At 43.2% G+C, this 18,849-nt stretch overlaps 1 protein-coding gene across 2 annotated transcripts in view; it reads right to left on the bottom strand.

The window, feature by feature from the left end:
- TMEM44 (transmembrane protein 44) overlaps positions 1 to 18,849 on the bottom strand; it is a 69,492-nt gene that overhangs the window by 47,957 nt on the left and 2,686 nt on the right. For both annotated transcript variants that reach the window (XM_082252591.1, XM_082252590.1), the window contains exons 2-4: positions 14,189 to 14,315; positions 4,526 to 4,619; positions 3,569 to 3,732 (exon numbers count right to left, since the gene is read on the bottom strand). In XM_082252591.1, coding sequence (XP_082108717.1) covers positions 3,569 to 3,732; positions 4,526 to 4,619; positions 14,189 to 14,315 — 385 coding nt within the window. The remainder of the gene's footprint in view (positions 1 to 3,568; positions 3,733 to 4,525; positions 4,620 to 14,188; positions 14,316 to 18,849) is intronic.

The following is an 18,849-nucleotide window of genomic DNA, read 5'->3' as shown; positions in this document are numbered from 1 at the left end:
AAGTCATTTTCGGTTTCAGTTTTCGGCCAAGGGCATCCCGCATGTTCGGTTTCGGCCCAGAATTTTCATTTCGGTGCATCCCTAATTCTTATCATTTATACTTGAGGTGCATGCTCAGGATAAAATGGAGGGTCCCTTAGGGGGGGGTGGTCACTCCTTAAGGGAAACTCTCTTCCCCCCTTTTTTTTTTCTTTTCTTTTCCCCTCAATACAGGGGAATCACGACACTGGGGTGTAGAAAGGTTTTTAAGATAGGAGATATCTCCCCTTAATGATTGATAATATGAATTACTTAGGGGTATAATTCACGATAATATGATGGAGGAGGGAGGGAAAATATTTTCTCCAAAGGTTGTTAATGAAATTCACTGATGGCTAATATGGAGAACATATGAGGTTGGGGGGGAGGGAGGAAGAGGCAATGTTTTTATAATTTAAAATGTTAGATATGAAAGAAAGAAGAATTTTTGGGGTTCTTTCCCCATTTCTTTTTTTGTCTATATGTCTACGTTTATAAAAATATATAATATTAAAAAAAAAAAATGACTTGATGCTATATTCTGATTAAAAGTGTTTCTTTAATTTTATTGAGCAGTGTATATAATATATTAAGGTAGGATAAATAAGTCTAGTATTAGATGACATAGTGGTCACTATGTTTGCTGTAAGTTCATTATTATGTCTATTGCCTGCCTTGGTGGTCAGGTGGGCAGGTGTTGTCCCGCTTGACACCACCGCTGAATGTACAATGTTGGACTTATGTAAGGCCCACTGATTGCTTGGCCTCTTATTGGACTATAACCAAACTTGTTTTACAATACAAGTTTTCAACATAGTTGATCACTTTGGCGCGGTTCCTGATAACCAATAGTGGACTTCCATGGATTTCTGTCTACCCTTAAAACATGCCATCATTGTTAACTTCTTGTTTACTGTTTATGTTGACAGAGACATTTTGCACTCTTTTGTATTACGTTGTAATATTTTACTGTAATTCTGAAAACTGAATAAAAACAATTGAAACTGAAATAAATGAGGTATGTAGTTAAGAAGTTGAGCTATTAAGTTAACTGACACATGCTGACACTGCTAAATTTTGCCTGAGCTTCCAGGCATCAATTATATCTGGTCACAAAAGGGTAACAAAGTAGGGGCTTTGGTTTTGCGCTACAACACTGGTATCAAGTCTACAGCATTACGTTATTACTGATCTGGAGATAAATATTCCACATCCAGGTTAATGTATTAATACCACTGAAATGAATAACAAGAGAGCAGTGTATTGGAAGGAGATGGAAACTTTTCATTAAATACTGCTGACAGCTGCTGTAACTAATAGGTAAAAGGTATGTCTCAAATATGAAGAGCGTCCTGTTTTGGATTTCTAGTCCATGATTAAAAGAATCCTGCAAGTCTTTCTTCAGAGAATAAAACCTATGAGTAGCATGCATTACTGTAACATTTAGCTTAATCTCTTCTCTACGTTCACAGTACTGAAACTAAACAATGTTTGGTGCACATATTTTCTGGGTAAATGTAATATCATTCAGACAAGATTATTAGGCAGAAACAAAATATACTGACTTGTAGCCTTTGATATTTTCCCCATACATGATTTTATTTGAAAAACAATTTCCAGAAGCTGGAAAATTCACCCATACAGATCCTCCATAGTTGATCCCATCAGTAACAAACACACACACCGACCAGACATGCCTTTATACAGTCTAACAAAATATTCTAACTAGGGTGTCAAATAGGTATAGGGTAGCTGTCATTAAATGGCGGCCTGTAATCTGAGAACGGACCGCATGATGCTTCCGCCTTGACCGTCAGGCCGCTACCTTTGAGTGGTCATTTGTTTGCTGGGACTGCTGGTGTCCCAGCAACCAGTGACTTCCTGTGTGTGTGGCAATCCCCCTGCCTCTGACTGCAGCTCTCACTTCTAGCCAGGCCACGCGTTGGGGCATGACATCACATGCACACCCTGCCCCCCTGCTCCTGACTGCGGCTCTTGGCTCTAACTCTTAGCCGGGCTGCGAGTTGGGGCGTGTCATCACATGCGTGCCCCGCCCCCCTGCTGTTCGCGGCTCCTGGCTCTCAAACTTTGGGAGGTATATCTCGCATTTTCCGCCCCCTGCAGATTGCTGAATCCTGCCCCAAAGGTATATGGGGCACATATTAAAGGGGATTGCTGATTAGAATATTTTATAAAGTGCACACTAATGGGCATATTTTGTTAAGGGGCACACTGATGGGCACATTTTTTATGCCCATTAGAGTGCACCATAAAATAAAATGTGCCCATCAGATTGCCCCCTAACATAAAATGTGCCCATCAGCCTGCCCCGTATTTTATGTGAAGGGTCAGGCTGATGGGCAAATTTTATGCTAAGGGGCACGGTGATGGGCATATTTTATGTAAAGGGTCATGCTTATGGGTACATTTTATGTTAAGGGACACTCTAATGGCCATATTTTATGTTAAGAGCAATGCTGATGAACACATTTTGTTTTGTCCATCAGTGTGCCTGCCCATCAGAGTGCCCCCTAACAAAATGTGCCCATCAGCGTGCCCCTTATTTTATGTTAAAGGTCACGCTGATGGGCAAATTTTATGCAAAGGGACACGCTGATCGGCATATTTTATGGTAAGGGTCACTCTGATGGGCACATTTTATGTTAAGGGGCACTCTAATGGGCATATTTTATGTTAAGAGCAACTCTGATGGACACGTTTTGTTTTGCCCATCAGTGTGCCCCTTAACATAAAATGTGCCCATCAGAGTGCCCCCTAACATAAAATGTGCCCATCAGCATGCCCAAAATCTTAGCTAAGGGACACGCTGATAGGCATATTTTATGTTAAGGGTCACTCTGATGGGCACATTTTATGGTAAGGGGCACACTCATGGGCATATTTATGCTGTGGGACACACTGATGGGCATATTTTATGTTAAGAGACACTCTGTTGGGCACAATTTATGTTAAGGGGGCACATTGATGGGGAAAACTGATACAAGGGGGCACTGTGACAGGAATGCCTGATGTAAGGTGGCACTGTGATGGGGACACCTGATGTAAAAGAGCACTTTTATGGGGACACCTGATGTAAAGGAGTGATGTGCACATTTTTTTGTGCCCATCAGAGTGCCTCTTAACATAAAATGTGCCCATCAGCATGCCACTTATATTATGTTAAGGGGTATGCTGATGGGCACATTTTATGTTAAGGGGCACTCTACAAACCTTATAGCACAGACTTGGTATTCGGACCTCGGCCCAAAGAAAGTTTTAGCGACTGGACCTCCTTGAATTTTAATTCAATACTGCTGGTATAGGATCATGTCTTTTTTTATTATCTGGTCAATTGTCTTCTCTTCCATGTTTTCCTCTGTTTATGCTTCTCTCACAAGTTTCCTACTACCAACTCATGTTTTCCTCTAGTCTCTCTGAACACTCTACCTGAGCTATACCTTGATGTAGTACGGTTCTCATCCTCGGCTTAATGACCTTGTGGTTCACTGACTGTCTACCCATTGCTTGAAAAGAAGTGGGTCATAGTTACCTGCAGAACACTCCCAAGCAGCTTTCTTTGAGGACCATGAAATACTTCAGGAAGTAGAGGGGCTTTTACACGTAGAGAGTAGTACCCCAGACTTATCATCACACAGTATGTAAAGGCAGATAGGACCGGTTTGTGGTGCCTTTTTCTTTTGGAAGACTGATGACCTATAAAAAAATAAAATAATAATATTTTATTATGTCATGTTTTAATCTGTTTAATGGTGGGTTAGCAAACAAGAAGTCAAATCTGTACATTTCCCCTTCTTCAACTCCAATGTATAAATATAAAATTACATATATAATTTATAGATTATAATATATACTTTTATATTTTCTTAAAAAAAAAATAAATTTTCTGTTCTGCTGTTTTGAATGAAGAGAGTATTATACTATATATGGCAGCCACCACAGGTTTGCAGCGGCCCCCTTTTGTTGGTTGTTGGACTATGTGTTTTCTATCATCCTTGTTTTCCTTATTGTAATACTTGGTAAAACATAGTACCACAGCTAAAATCTAAATGGAATTGTCTATTCATTTGAAGTGTTAAAATATTCTGATCCGTAGAATGCATTTACAATCATATACTTCTAAACTCCATACGCCTGTAAACACCACAAAACAAACATAATTACATTACTAAAATAAGCATTTTGCATGCTTGATTTTTCAGCCAGCTCCTGGCAGAAAGATCCAGTATAGATAGGAGTTTTTTTAAACCTGTGTGCATGTAGCCTAGTATTCAATCTGCAGGCAATATAGCCTGAGAACAATCGATTTTTTCCCCCATTCACACTGAAAAAAAATTTACATGCAGTGTCACAATTATTTGAATATTTTATAAATAGACCCCTAAGTGTTAATTTACCACTTAAGTGAAGTACAAGTCAGTGACAGAATTGTATTATTGTTACTATTATTATTATTATTATTAGGCTTTAGATAAAATGCGTTACATACTTGCTCTCACTCTGTAGCTGGACGTGCATACTGGAAACAAAGTTAGTATAAAGTTTATAACATCTGATAATGCCATATAAGCTCCAGTGATGACCTGTTAAGAAACCGTCAAAAAGTATTACAACCGAACGTTAAACATTAAAAGAATACTTATATTAAATGCTAAATATTTAATTTGTTTACAAATGTATATAAAAAGAACAAATTACATAAACTTTACTGTAAAATTTAGAGAGGTAGACAATTTTCCCTTTGTACTTTTATAAATATGCAAATTTTATGTGCATTGGTTTTCCTTCATAAGAAGTCAGTGTTAAACAGTCTAAACATGATATGCCTCTCACAATACAATCTATTTAAAATAGGGATAGAGCGGTTATCGGCAGCCGATATGCACTTTCCCCGATCTATTGGTATTGGCCCCGGAACTGGCCGATATTTTTGTGATGTAATTTTGCCTTCTTTGGCCGCCTCCCTCGCCTTTCACAGCCTCATCTGGAGTCGGGACTAGTCTCGCGGGAGTGTGTCACAGGCATACACCCACCCACAGCAGCCCGGTGCCAGCCAGCCACCCACATCCACAGGCCCTGTACCAGCCAGCCAACCATAGGCACTGTACCAGTGAGCCAGCCAGCCACCCACAGGCCCTGTACCAGCCAGCCACCCACAGGCCCTGTACCAGCCAGCCACCCACAGGCCCTGTACCAGCCAGCCACCCACAGGCCCTGTACCAGCCAGCCACCCACAGGCCCTGTACCAGCCAGCCACAGGCACAGTAACAGCCAGCCACCCACAGGCCCTGTACCTGCCAGCCACAGGCACTGTACCAGTCAGCCACCCACAGGCCTTGTACCAGCCAGCCACCCACAGCCCCTGTGCCAGCCAGCCAGCCACCCACCACAGGGTATTAAAAAAGAATAGCGCGCAAATGCAAAAGAAATTACTACCAAATCTGAAGAGAGTCCATAAATAAAAATGGGGGTTTTTTTATTTTTATTTATGGACTCTCTTCAGATTTGGTAGTAATTTCTTTTGCATTTGCGCGCTATTCTTTTTTAATATACATGTCTTTTGGTTCATAGCTGCAGCAGCTTTGGAAATACATGGGTATGCTCCCCCAAATTTTTTGCCTACCCACCACAGGGTGCCAGACAGACAGCCACCCACAGACAGGGTGCCAGCCAGCCACAGGCCCTGTACCAGCCAGCCACCCACAGGCCCTGTACCAGCCAGCCACAGGCACAGTAACAGCCAGCCACCCACAGGCCCTGTACCAGCCAGCCACCCACAGGCCCTGTACCAGCCAGCCACCCACAGCCCCTGTGCCAGCAAGCCAGCCACCCACCACAGGGTGCCAGCCAGCCACCCAACACAGGGTGCCAGCCAGCCAGCCACTAAGCATTAAACAAAAATGAACATGTTCAGTACCAGATTTGTGTCAAAAATTGTTTTTATTTTTCAAAATTTTAAATGTACAAAATATCGGCCCATAACGGCCGATACCGATATGTTGTGACCAAAATATCGGTATCAGCCCTGAAAAAACCATATCAGTCTATCCCTAATTTAAAATCACAAAAGTGACATATGAATTCCCTAAATTCTTTCACATTTACTATCTCTTTCACTTCAAGGTTGGAAGGTCATCAATAGGGATGAGTGGAGTGATTTCAGATAAAATGATGATTTTACGTAATATTACAGACTGTGGCGAAGCAGGAATCTTTTTTTATAGGAAGAGATGTGTCTCTTTAGTGACATATTTAGAGTAATGTAGTTTCTTTCATTTTGTTTTCCTTGTTTTCGTGTTATTCCTTTTTCATGTACTGTCACATAAATTTTGTTATCTTACTTTTTTTTGCTATGACCAAAGATAGAGAAATGCTGCACACCAACAGCTCCAAGTGCAATGTGAAAAGCAGCCTCACTCCATACTCCTCCCAATAGCCACGTCACCTCTATGACTAAGCCCCAGTGGCCAGGGCGAAAGACGTCAGAGGTTGTAGTTGTTAGGGGAACTATGGGCGGAGGCCACTTCTCATAATATGTAGCTCGGAGCTGTTGGTGTGCGGCGTTTCTTTCTTTGGTAATAGTGTTTCCTGGATGAGCATATTCACACTAGTACCCTGTTTAGTGGTGAATTAATCAGAGCAGCGGCATAGGCACTTGGATTGGCACTACATGAAGTACATGTCAGCTTACAGTTACTTTTTTTGCAGTTTTTTTTTCTCTCTTTCGATGATTAACAAATTAAATAATGAATCTAATGAGGGTCTGTTTTTGGCACAAGAACAGGTCTTATATAGTTGAAATGAGCTTCTGTAACCCTCAGGATCCATTTGAACCCCATTGCACACTTTAAACACCACATGATTTTCACAAAAATTCTGGAGAAATTAAAATTCAGTTAATCAAGGATCACATTTCTCCTGTACCTTGTCTTTGCTGTGCATCTAGGCCAGCCTGAGGCAGAGACAGGGCAGGCAAGTCTGCATCACCCAGCTGTGTCCAAACTAACAGCTAGGTCCTGCAGATTACACAGGGATAGTTTGGCTCTCCCAATGTAATCATTGGGGTTCAGTGTGAAATCTCCCCACTCCGTATCATGAGCAGGCAGATCCTAATCCAAACCCATGCGAGGAAGCCTGCCAGGGAGCTGTCACTGTACTAACCAGATGAATGGCACAGTACTAGTGACAGCATCCTAACCGGCTCGCTCACATGGGTTAAGACAAGGATCCAAGCATGCTCAGGCTCATCCCTAACCAGGAGCATTAACATTGCTTCTGACACAGAGCACAGCACTGCTGGTTACATTAAGAGAACCCAGTCCTGCTCTTCAAAAATTTATGAAAGACACCTATAGTTGTAGCCTCCATTCATAAACTGGTGTTATTATTTTTTTATCTATTTTTTTACCATTCATATAATAACTTTTAAAATGGGTGTCTGTTTTTGTAGCACTGCATTAACCACTTTACCACTGGAGGATTTTGCTGTCTTACGTCCAGGCCACTTTTTGCTATTCGGCACTGTGCGACTTTAACTGACAATTGCGTGGTCATGCAACGCCGTACCCAAACGAAATTATGTCCTTTTTTCCCACAAACAGAGCTTTCTTTTGGTGGTATTTGATCACCTGTGCGATTTTCATTTTTTGCGATATTAATTAAAAAAATCGACAATTTTGAAAAAATAACAATATTTTTCTACTTTGACAGTTAAAAAATATCCAATATATTCAATATTTGACAAAAAAATTCTCAATGAGTGTAAACCGGAAGGTTTTACCCCATTCCTGACCAGGCCATATTTTGCAATTCGGCACTGCCTAACTTTAACGGACAATTGCGTGGCCGTGCAACGCTGTACCCAAATTCAATGTATGTCCTTTCTTTTTTCTCCACAAATAGAGCTTTCTTTTGGTGGTATTTGATCCCCTGTGCGATTTTTACTTTTTGCGCTATAAACAAAAAAAGAGCGACAATTTTGAAAAAATAACAATAATTTTCACATTTTTTATATGAAATTCCCCCCAAAAAAAAATGTAAAAATCAAAATTTTTTATCATTTTAGGCCAATTTGTTTTCTGCTACATATTTTTGGTAAAAAAAATTGCAATAAGCGTATTTTGATTGGTTTGCGCAAAAGTTATTGCGTTTACTAACTAAGGGAAAGATTTCTGTCATTTTTGGTGTTTTTTTAACGAGTAATGGCAGTGATCTGCGGTTTTTTTTGCGGGACTGCGACATTGCGGCAGACAGATCGGACCCTTGACTGACATTTTTGACACTTTTGGGGGTACCAGTGACATTACTACAGTAATCAGTGCTATACATATGCACTGTTACTGTAAAAATGACACTGGCAGGGAAGGGGTTAATTTTTATTGGAGAGGGAGGGGTTAATGTTTGCCTGGTGCTTACTGACATGTGTGGGGGGAGGTGACTGAGTGACACAGGGACAGATCGCAGGTTCAGCTAAGCTGAACCCTGCAATCTGACCCTGCCTGTCACTTAGGAGATCCGCCCACTTTGTTTACACAAGCGGGCGGATTTCCACACTAGATCCCCGACGATCGGGGAAGAGCAGCGGTGATCACCGCTGCTCCTCCCCTGGCCCGACTCCCGCTGTAACTGAATACAGTGGGAGCGAGCCTCCAGCGGCGCGCGCGCGCCACCGAGAGGGGGAATGTCTGGTGACGTAGGTCTACATCGCCAGACGATAACGAGTCACTTTGCCGCAGTACAGTCAACGTGACTGGTCGGCAAGTGGTTAAAAATGCTTTGAACTATCTGGGCCCTTTCTTATATAGTGTACAATGACTGTTAGAACTAGACACAGATGGGAGTGGGTTCCAACAGTCATTGTACACTATATAAGAAAGGGCCCAGACATGCACTTTTAGGCTCTGAGGAAGAGGCTAAGCCTCGAAACGCGTAAGCCTTCACAATTTCAGGGGACGGCCCTTGGATTCCTATGCTGAGGACTGCGTTCCTTGTGTGATATGTTTTTAACAAGAACTTGTTTGTGAGTATTTTTAAACTTTTCTTTTAATAAACCTTCCAAAGGATAATGCACTAGGCCGGTGCGCCCCTGTGTTTGCTTGTTGTTTACAGTGTTTCCAGACTACCCTGGTCGTTCAAGGGGCAGCAAGGCCGTAGTGTTTTTTCCTGGGTTGTCGTGTCCAGAGCTCCAGAAACAGCTGCAAGATCCCAGCAGAGGTGGACAAGAGATTACACCATTCTGAGCGCAGGGAACTGGTGCTTTGCACCAAACTTTTATGTGCTGCTACTGTATCCCTAGTATGTATGGGATGGACCAGGCTGGTAGTACACCTGTAATCCTCATGTCTGTTTGCAAACACCAGCAGACGTTTCTCTAAAATTTGATGTAGAAGCCATTGCTGTTGTAGTGAGAGCAGTCATTGCAGCCTGCAAGGTGGCACAGGCAGCCTCCATCCTAGAACAGGACACCTCAATACACTTCTTCGGGACCACATACACATTAGCAATGACAGGTTTGGCAGGTAGCTGAATAGGCGTGTCCTCCAGGTTGACTATCTGAACAAGTACCTTGCCTCAGTGCACCTTGGACAGAGTCCTAGCCAATAGCCATTCGCCCTTCACTTCCACATCCCACTGAGGCTCTACCATGATGCTAGCTCCTTGTAACTTCTTCCGAGCCCTCAATGGGAGTGGATAAATGGTGATAGCTGTAGTCCATGGCGAGGTGGCAGTTGTATTATTCCCACCTTTTCTAATTGACGTTTGTTCTCCCAATGTTGAACTTGATATGCATTTACCAAGAGCCCTGGAAAGCAGAGGCAGATGAGAAGTTGCATTTTTAAGTACCAGAGTCAGATCCATCCCCCACAGAGCATTCATACCCAGTACAATGGCAAGATCAGATAGGGAGGACCCACAGGTCACCACCACCCCAATGCAATCTGCTGTCTGGTCAAACACTCAGATATCCCAGCGACCCCTTCCAGCAGAATAGGGAGGTTTGTAGCGGCTTTGAAGGTCAGCTTGGCGGGATCCAGAATAGAACTTGCTCCAAACTGCTGTTGGTAGAAGGCATAGTCCAGATTGGTCACGTCAGATCCCGTGCCCACCAAATACCATGCTCATTAAACACCACCATTTAAGACCACGGGGCATTGGGATACACTTTTGGAGTCAAGCTTGGTACTTATTAGGGTAGCTCCAGCTGGTTGCCCCCCCTCTACGCCGGGAGCTCCTAGCTTACTGGCCTATGTGAGGGAACCTAACTCTTCTACGCCGCAGTTCCTTGCAAATTATCCCTGCTGGCTGCACTGCCAAAAATCTCTGATTCACATCTGGGTCCTGCCTCAGTGGACTGGCCTTTGTTTCTCTTGACAGCCAAGATTTCCTCACAGATAGCAGTAATAGAGAGAGTCAGGTCTCTCTCACCACAGTCTCTAATGCAGAAAGAGGGGTAGCAGCTGCTTCTCTGTAAGGTTCTGGCACTCTCAGTGCCTCCTATCACATTATTTCCGGGTGCTTTCCATCTACCTAGATAGATGAAGCACATATAGGTGTGTTTCCCTTTAAGACTGATGCTGTCATCACTGAGCGCCGGACTGGATGGCTATTTAGATCGCCGGCTCTCACTCACATGTGTTCGTTCAAACTGTTTTGTGCCTTGATGCTAACCTGTCTTGAAGCTCTCATGCTTGCAAGCATACCTCGCTGTCGGAACCACGCTGCGCTGATCCCTGTATCCCGCTACCGGATCATCCGCTCTTGCCGAACCTCTCCTCTGCTACATTGCTACTAGTGATAAGTACCCCACAGGGGAAACCTCTATAACCTTTATACTAAAGCTTACACTATCTAGCTCTGCATACTAAGGACTATTACTACATCTGCATTATCTAAGATTGCTAGCTCTTGAACCTACTACCACCTGTTCTTGCACTGGGTTGATCTCTCTTGTATGTCCACCTGCTACTCTGTCATCTGCTACCATACATGATTGCTAAACCTATCTACATCCCATCTGCTACTATCTTACTTTCAAGAACATTTCCTTTCAAGTGTCTGTCATCTACCATCTCTACCCAACCTGTCTCTTCAGCCTATTGTCACTGTGTTATTATATACATAAGTCACTCTAGGAAACATCTTATTGAGTGTGTGTATTTACTCGCTGAATTGAGATCCTCCACACATGATGAGTCATTGAGAGTTGGGAATGGTGTCTCAGCGTTTCTCTTACATGACTACTGAAGTGGAATATTTCTGCAGCTGGAAATCCACATCATACATAAAACGCAGGAGCGTTACATTCTCTCAGTAATAGCGGTCTTTCCTCTTTGGTGTCCACCATCCTGGCTTCAGTTTCTTCCTGTTCTCTTTCCACTGTTTTCAACAGTATACTGTTGAACAGCACTTCAGCATCTGATCTCACCTCGCTCCTATAAAGCACGTTTAAAGGGGGCTGGCAATAATTCCTGAGACAAATTGAGCTCATAGTACTTTATCAGGAGTGCCCACAGCAACGTAGCCCAGATGATCTTTTTCCTCCAACTGCTTCCACAACTCTTGAATGGCCACTGCAAACTAAGGAATGGTTTCACCTGCTTGCTGTTTCTGGAGGAAGAACTTCCGCTGCAGCTTGGCCACAAGGGTGACTTCTCCATAAAGGCCCTCCAGTAAAGTCACTGTGCAAGGGTGGACCATTAAGTGTTCAGCAAAGCTAATATGGCCCTTCTAGCATCAAGGAGGAGCTTAGCTGGTACTTTGAACAAGTGGGCTGCACTCTCTCTTTTCACCCAATCAGCCAGTGGGATGTTTGTGCCATTATTTTTTGTAATCAGAGTCAAAGCAGCTCTGAAGGGTACCAAGGTGGTATTGCAGCCCTCGTCCTGTGAGCAGGGCGGTCTTTCCATGTCTTGCCGACTACACCAAATGTAGGCGGGACCTAGGACCAAGGTACCCAATCAGGGAGACACTCACACAGTCCTTGATATTTTAGTATCTATATTGTGGCAGTAAGAATAATGACAGTAATGAAAAGCACTGGGGTGAAGCAGAAAAACTGTTGTTTTTTTTTTTACACAGTGTCACCAGCCGTGGGCCTGTATTACCAGTGGAAGGCTTCTGCTGTAGGGGTGGCAGTTGGTGGTGAACTGAGATGGCACAACAGAGCATCTAGGAAGAGCTTCATGTTTCTAACCTGGATACTGGAATGTTTCCTGAAGGCAGGTGTTGTCCCTGTACTGACTCTACTTGCAATGAACCTTTCCCAGGCTATGTATATTCCCTAACAAGATGGGTGTCTGTCCTTCACCTACCACAGAGCTCATACCTCAGACACCAACAGAGTAGACATTTCCCTTAGCAGACTCCACTCCATCAGTATAATGGCATAGTGCCACCTACTAGATGGAGGAAAACCTGCACCAACCTACAACCACATCTAAGGATTGGCAAGCCTCACAATATTCAAACCCTCTTTTGGGGTTTAGTGACGTTTTTTAAATAAGACAGATTCCACCCACTTACTCCCTAAGGAGGTTCTAATCATTGGCATAGGAATACCTGATTCTAATTTCACAGGTCTGAAGTGGTGGTAAATCTGTATTTTCAATACTTTGAGCAACAAGGCACTTGCTTCTGGGGACCCGTAGAGCTTACCTGGCCATATTCAATCCCACCTTGTGCAAGTGTGCAGCTAAATAACTGCTCTGATCCCTGGTTCACACTGCATGTGATTTGCATAGGAATCGCACCACACTACGTGCAAATCACATGCAATTCTGTGCAGTGCAATTTGAGTCCATTAATTTTGAATGACTAAAATCGCACTGCATCTGCATGAAAGAAGACAGCTTTTTTTTTTGTTTTTTGTTTGCATTTGAACCAGATCCCATGGGTGTTTACACCCATGCAATCCAGTTCAGGCAAACGCACTGAATTTTTCGACTTGCTTTTGGGGTGTTAACTTTTAATTGACACCCGCAGTAGATTGAATGAACACAGTGCGATTGCTATGCGGTGTGGGATATGCACAGGAATCGCTGCGTTTCCTGCACTTCATCAGTGTGACCCGGGGCTAAGAGAAGAGGGGAGAGTGCAGGTAATAGGTTGAGCATGTTTCATGCTAGTGGAGTATCACTTGTCTCAAGCAGTCACCAGTGATGCCAATCTGATCCCCCGCCCGCCGAGGATTCCTGGACAGCTATCCTGGAAGTGCCAAAGCATTCCGGAGGACTCATCCGGTTTCCCAGTAGGGAGGAATGTCAGCCACCTGGCCATCTGCAGCCAAATGTACCATACAAACCATGTATGTACTTATGTGTAAGGGAAGAGAAATAAATAGGGAAAGGTTTTTGAAAATGGGTTTGTGCAAGACACGTTAACTGCAGGTACGGTAAGGCAATAAGCAGCCCTTTTAGTTGACATTAAAAGCAGAGTTCCACCCTGATTAACATTTTTTAGATAAAAATACCCCCGGGACAGTCAGGGCTAGTGCATTTAAGCAACATTTGCCTCTGATTTGTCCCCTGTTTCACTTACCTTTTAGAATATACTTACCTTGAAAATGTCTTGTCCAGCGCTGCCATCTCAGGTGTGGGCAGCTGAAGCCGGAGCGTCCTCTTCAGTGACGTTGGAGACCCAGAATGCCCTGCTTGCCACTTCAGGTGCAGGCGCGTCATCCCTGCACAGCTTTTGGGCATGCCCAGAAGCTCTTTAGCAGGGAATGACGCACCTGCACCGGAAGTGACGAGCAGGGCCGGTGCAGGCGCATTGACTCCTGGGAGCGATGAGGCTCATCTCCCAGAAGTCAATGCAAGCAGGACGTGACGGCGCGGGCCGCGGCCGCAGAGGGAGGAAGAGAAAGGAAGGTAAGTATATTTTCTTTAAAAACAAGGTAAGTAAATCAAAAATAAAATTTAAATTATCAAATTCTTTTTCAGTTACATTAAAGCAAGCGGATGGTGAAAAGTTGATTTTGAGGCCAGAACTCTGCTTTAAGATTCACTGCCATAGATCCTATTGTTGCAGAATTACTGTGTAGAACAATAAATTACCACTATTAAAAAAAAAAAAAAAAAAAAAAAACACATTCAGGACATGAGGTATAATAAAATAATTTATAGTGTAAAAATAATGTATGTATTCATGCACATACCTGTATTGTGAGCTGCTTTGACAAAAGAGATCCAATTGCATTACACATGGAGCCAAAAAAGCTATAAATATTCCAAAATACTGATTGCTTGTGCATGGATTTTCTTTTGCATTGTAGGTAGAAACTCCTGAAATTAAATGAAATGGTGAAATAAATTAAATGGATAAAACTATGTACCGTAGGTTAGGTTGTTGGATGAAACCCTACACGATCAGAACTCGCCAAAAAGACCCACTTCATAAAGTACTTAAAGTGACACTCAACAATATACTTAGGCTTCAATCACTCTGGCACTCCTGGGTTTCTAAATACAGAAGTAAAAGCAACTTTTATGACCACCTGATCACTTTTTCCTGCTTTTAGATGTTCCTGCTTTAAAGCAAATTTAGATGCATTTAGTTGCCTTTAGCTGCCTCGAGGCCGCTTTCACAGTCACACCACTGTTTAGTTGCATCAGTGGATTCCTACGGCTGCAATAAACAGAGCATGTGAATAGCGGTAGCCGCTCAGCCTATATAAACCGCCTGACAGTCGCCACTGTTTGCATGTAGCTGCACACCGTGGGTTTATCTGCGGTTAGAGATGGATATTTGAGGCTGATGCAGTCAGCTGTGGTTAAGCCCAGATATCCACAGGCAACCACTTGGTGCACTGTGCGACTTCATGTAAAGAGCAGCGGCCACTGCCAGCCTTTCATTCGTTTTTATAGACTCAGTGGCCACCAATATTTGCATGCTCTGGTAGTTCCAGCCATAAAAATCCACTTATTCTTGCTGCTGTAATCTGATGGATTCTAGACGTATATAAATGCAGGTTTGACAGTGCCAGTGTGAATGAGGCTTTAGTCTCCAAAATTAATTCATATACATCCACTACTTAATGGCCCTGTAATCAATTATTATTGAATATTTTCCTACAGTTTATTTCTGTCCCCCTGTAACAGCCTCTGAGAGCTCCTGAACCCCTCTTTTCCCCCCTGTCACTTCTGTTTGTTTGGAACAAGCAGTGCACATTGGTTGCAGTCATGTGTACTGCTCTATGCACACTACACATCACATAGTCCTTGGTCCATCTCAGGAGCAAAGGAATTTGGAGGAGACAGAGCAACAGAAGTTACTTTTTTTCAGTTAAAGTGGAAATAAACTCATTGACTTAACATTTTCAAAAAAAAAGCTACAATTCCAGCACGTGTCGGGAAAAGAACTGTCTCATTGGTTGTGCCCTCAACCAAACTGTCAAACCATCCAATGGCTGGTGTCAAAACTGATCACATGTGCAGCATCATGCAGTTGAAGATTCAACAGAGGCCAAGATGGCAGCTGAAAATACAAAGCAAAGAAAAGGGCGCACCAGCCTAGCGCATTATCCTCAGCGAGTTTATTTGGATAAAATTTAAAATCAGCTACTCACAAACAATCGTGAAATTTAGGCACATCAATTCCATACACCTGCCTCCTGCCAGAGGATCAACGTCTTTACTGGAAGCAGAGGTCTGACGCGTTTTGAGGCCGTGCCTCTTCCTCTGAGGCTCGGAGGAAGAGGCACGGCCTCGAAACGCGTCAGCCCTCTGCTTCCAGTAAAGACGTTGATCCTCTGGCAGGAGGCAGGTGTATGGAATTGATGTGCCTAAATTTCACGATTGTTTGTGAGTAGCTGATTTTAAATTTTATCCAAATAAACTCGCTGAGGATAATGCGCTAGGCTGGTGCGCCCTTTTCTTTGCTTTGTATTTTCAGTGTTTGGTCGACCGCCCTGGTCGTAAGGGGCAGCAAAGCCTAGCCATCATGGATGCCTAATATCAGCACGAGTTCCGGGATTGAGGCAGCCTGAGGACCAGGTTCCGAGCGCAGGAAAAAGGGGGTGCTGTATAGCACTTATCTTTTTTGGAATATAGCCAAGATGGCAGCTTCCTTGGCTGAAAACGATATGTTTACTTTTACTTGAAGAATGCACACTTCGATACTTAGAATAGATATTTTTTTTCTTTACCACTTGCCGACCAGCCACCGTACATATACTGCGGCATGTTGGCTCGTTCCCGGGAAACGACGTACCTGTACGTTGCTTCACGAGACCGCAAGGGGGGGCATGCATGAGCACCCATTCACCACAGCGGAAGCTGAAATGTGGGCCCGGCGGCCTCAATCGCTCCCCTTGGAGACAGGATGGCGGTTTGCCGCTGTACACACGGCAGACCGCTGTTCTGTCAGCAATGAACACAGGGCTCCTGTGTTCCTCTTATTTAGGAACAAAGATCCCTGTGTTCATTCCATAAGCCAATCCCCCACACAGTTGGAAAGCATCCCCTAGGGACACATTTAACCCTTTGATCGCCCCGCGTTAACCCCTCCCCTGCCAGTGTCATTAGTACATTACCAGTGCATAGTTTTAGCACTGATTACTGTAGTAATGTCACTGGTCCTCCCAAAAGTGTCATTTAGGTGTCCGATCTGTCTGCTGCAATGTCACAGTCCCACTAAAAATCGCTAATCGCCGCCATTACTTGTAAAAGAAAAAAAAAAGACAAATCTTTCCGCTAGTTTGTAGACGTGATACCTCTTGTGCATACCAATCAATATAGACTTCTTGGGATTTTTTACCAAAAAATATGTAGCAGAATACAAATTGGCCTAAAATTATGATAAAATGTGATTTGTAATTTTTTTTTCATAGCAGAAAGTTAAAAAAATATATATTTTTTTCAGAATTGTCACTCTTTTTTTGTTTATAGCACAAAAAATAAAAATTGCACAGCAAAAGAAAGCTCTGTTTGTGGGAAAAAAGTACATCAATTTTATTTAGGTACAGCGTTGCACGACCGTGCAATTGTCAGTTAAAGTAACGCAGTGCTGAATCACAAAAAATGGCCTGGTCATTAACCAGTTCTGGACCAGAAGGATTTGCCCCCTTAATGACCAGGCCATTTTTTGCGATTCGGCACTGCGTTACTTTAACAATTGCGCGGTCGTGTGACGCTGCACGCAAATACAATTGATGTAATTTTTTTTCCCCACAAATAGAGCTTTCTTTTGGTGGTATTTTATCACCTGTGCGATTTTTATTGTTTGTGCTATAAACAAAAAAATTCAAAAACTCTGAAAAAAAATTTTTTTTTCACTTTCTGCAATATAACATTCCCCCCTAAAAAATATGTAAAAATCTAATTTTTTTAAAAAAGTTTAGGCCAATTTGTATTCCGCTACATATTTTTGGGAAAAAAAAAAAATCGCAATAAGCGTATTTTGATTAGTATGCAAATGTATCGCGTCTACAAGCTAGGGGAAAGATGTAATTTTTTTTTTTTTTTTACTAGTAATGGCGATTTGCGATTTTTAGTGGGACTTCGACATTGCAGCGGACACATCGGACCCCTAACTGACATTTTTGACACTTTTGGGGAGGGACCAGTGACATTACTACAGTAATCAGTGCTAAAAAATTGCATGGTTACTGTAATAATGACACTGGCAGGGAAGGGGTTAACCTAGTGGGTGATCAAAGGGGTTAAATTTAAGACTAGGAGAGTTTACTATATGTGGGGGAGGGGCTTGTGAAATGACCATAGAGACCTGTAATCCTATTAAGAAGAATCACAGGCGCTCTGTGATCATTTCAGAGGGAAGAATGGTCGGCTGTGTCCTCTCAGCTGGGAGCGATCGCTGGTGTTAACCGGTGCCACCAGCCCCATGCATCGGCATCCCCGCTGCCTAGTGGGGGCGGGAGCGCACCGCCGTCGGCGCATGCTCGCCCCCTAACACCACGTTCGTGACATACGTAGACCTACGTCGGTTCGCGCAGGAGGGGCTGCCTGCTGCAGTAAAACTGTGGCGGTCGGTCCGGAAGCAGTTAAGGGGGAAAACCTTCTGGTCCACTCAGGCACTCTTCTCCATAAACTCACTCAGACAGATGATTAGAACCAAGAAGGTGAAGAGATGCCCAAGAGCAGAGTATTTCTATACCTTATGCAGTGAGTTAAGTGGAAGGACCTGTATCTCTGATCTCCAGCAATCCTCTTAAGGCCCATACACACGTACCGATTGTTGGCCGTAGATATTCGGCCAACATCCGATCGGCCGATTGTCGGCTTGTTAGTATGATGCTTCCGACAACCGACTGCGACTTTTCGGCCGAACAAAATCTGGTGTGCATGCTATAAAATTTTTGTAGGCCAAGAACGGCCGATTGTTCGTCAGTCAGTACAGATTTCGGCAGACAAAAAGCAGATGAGCAAGACTGGGCATGCTCAGAGAAGAAAAAACACACGGAAAGTAAACCAGCACATGACATCACTTCTGCAGTTGGTTGTTGTTGGCCGACAAAATTCGTGTGCAGTCTTTAGCACTTTTCAACCGTCAGGACAGCACCGGACAAAAGACGGCCGTCGTTCGGCCGACAATCGTTGCGTGTGTACGGGGCTTTACTCTATTCTGTAACAGTTGCGTATTTTCACATATATTCGTTCACGCATTTTTGCACAATTTTTTGCGCATACATTCTTTTGTACAATATACAAATGACCATTCACGCATGAGCCGTAAATTACTGACCAAAAAATGCAGATTTTTTTTTTTTGGAACTAAAAAATGCGCGGTGCTTGTTTACGCGCCTGTGTATATAGACACATTACAAATTATAGGCAGTATTTTAGCTATTTTAGAAAA

Source organism: Pelophylax lessonae, assembly GCF_965119305.1.
Source record: "Pelophylax lessonae genome assembly, chromosome: 3".
Taxonomy (NCBI): domain Eukaryota; kingdom Metazoa; phylum Chordata; class Amphibia; order Anura; family Ranidae; genus Pelophylax; species Pelophylax lessonae.
This window is presented reverse-complemented; position numbering and strand designations above follow the sequence as displayed.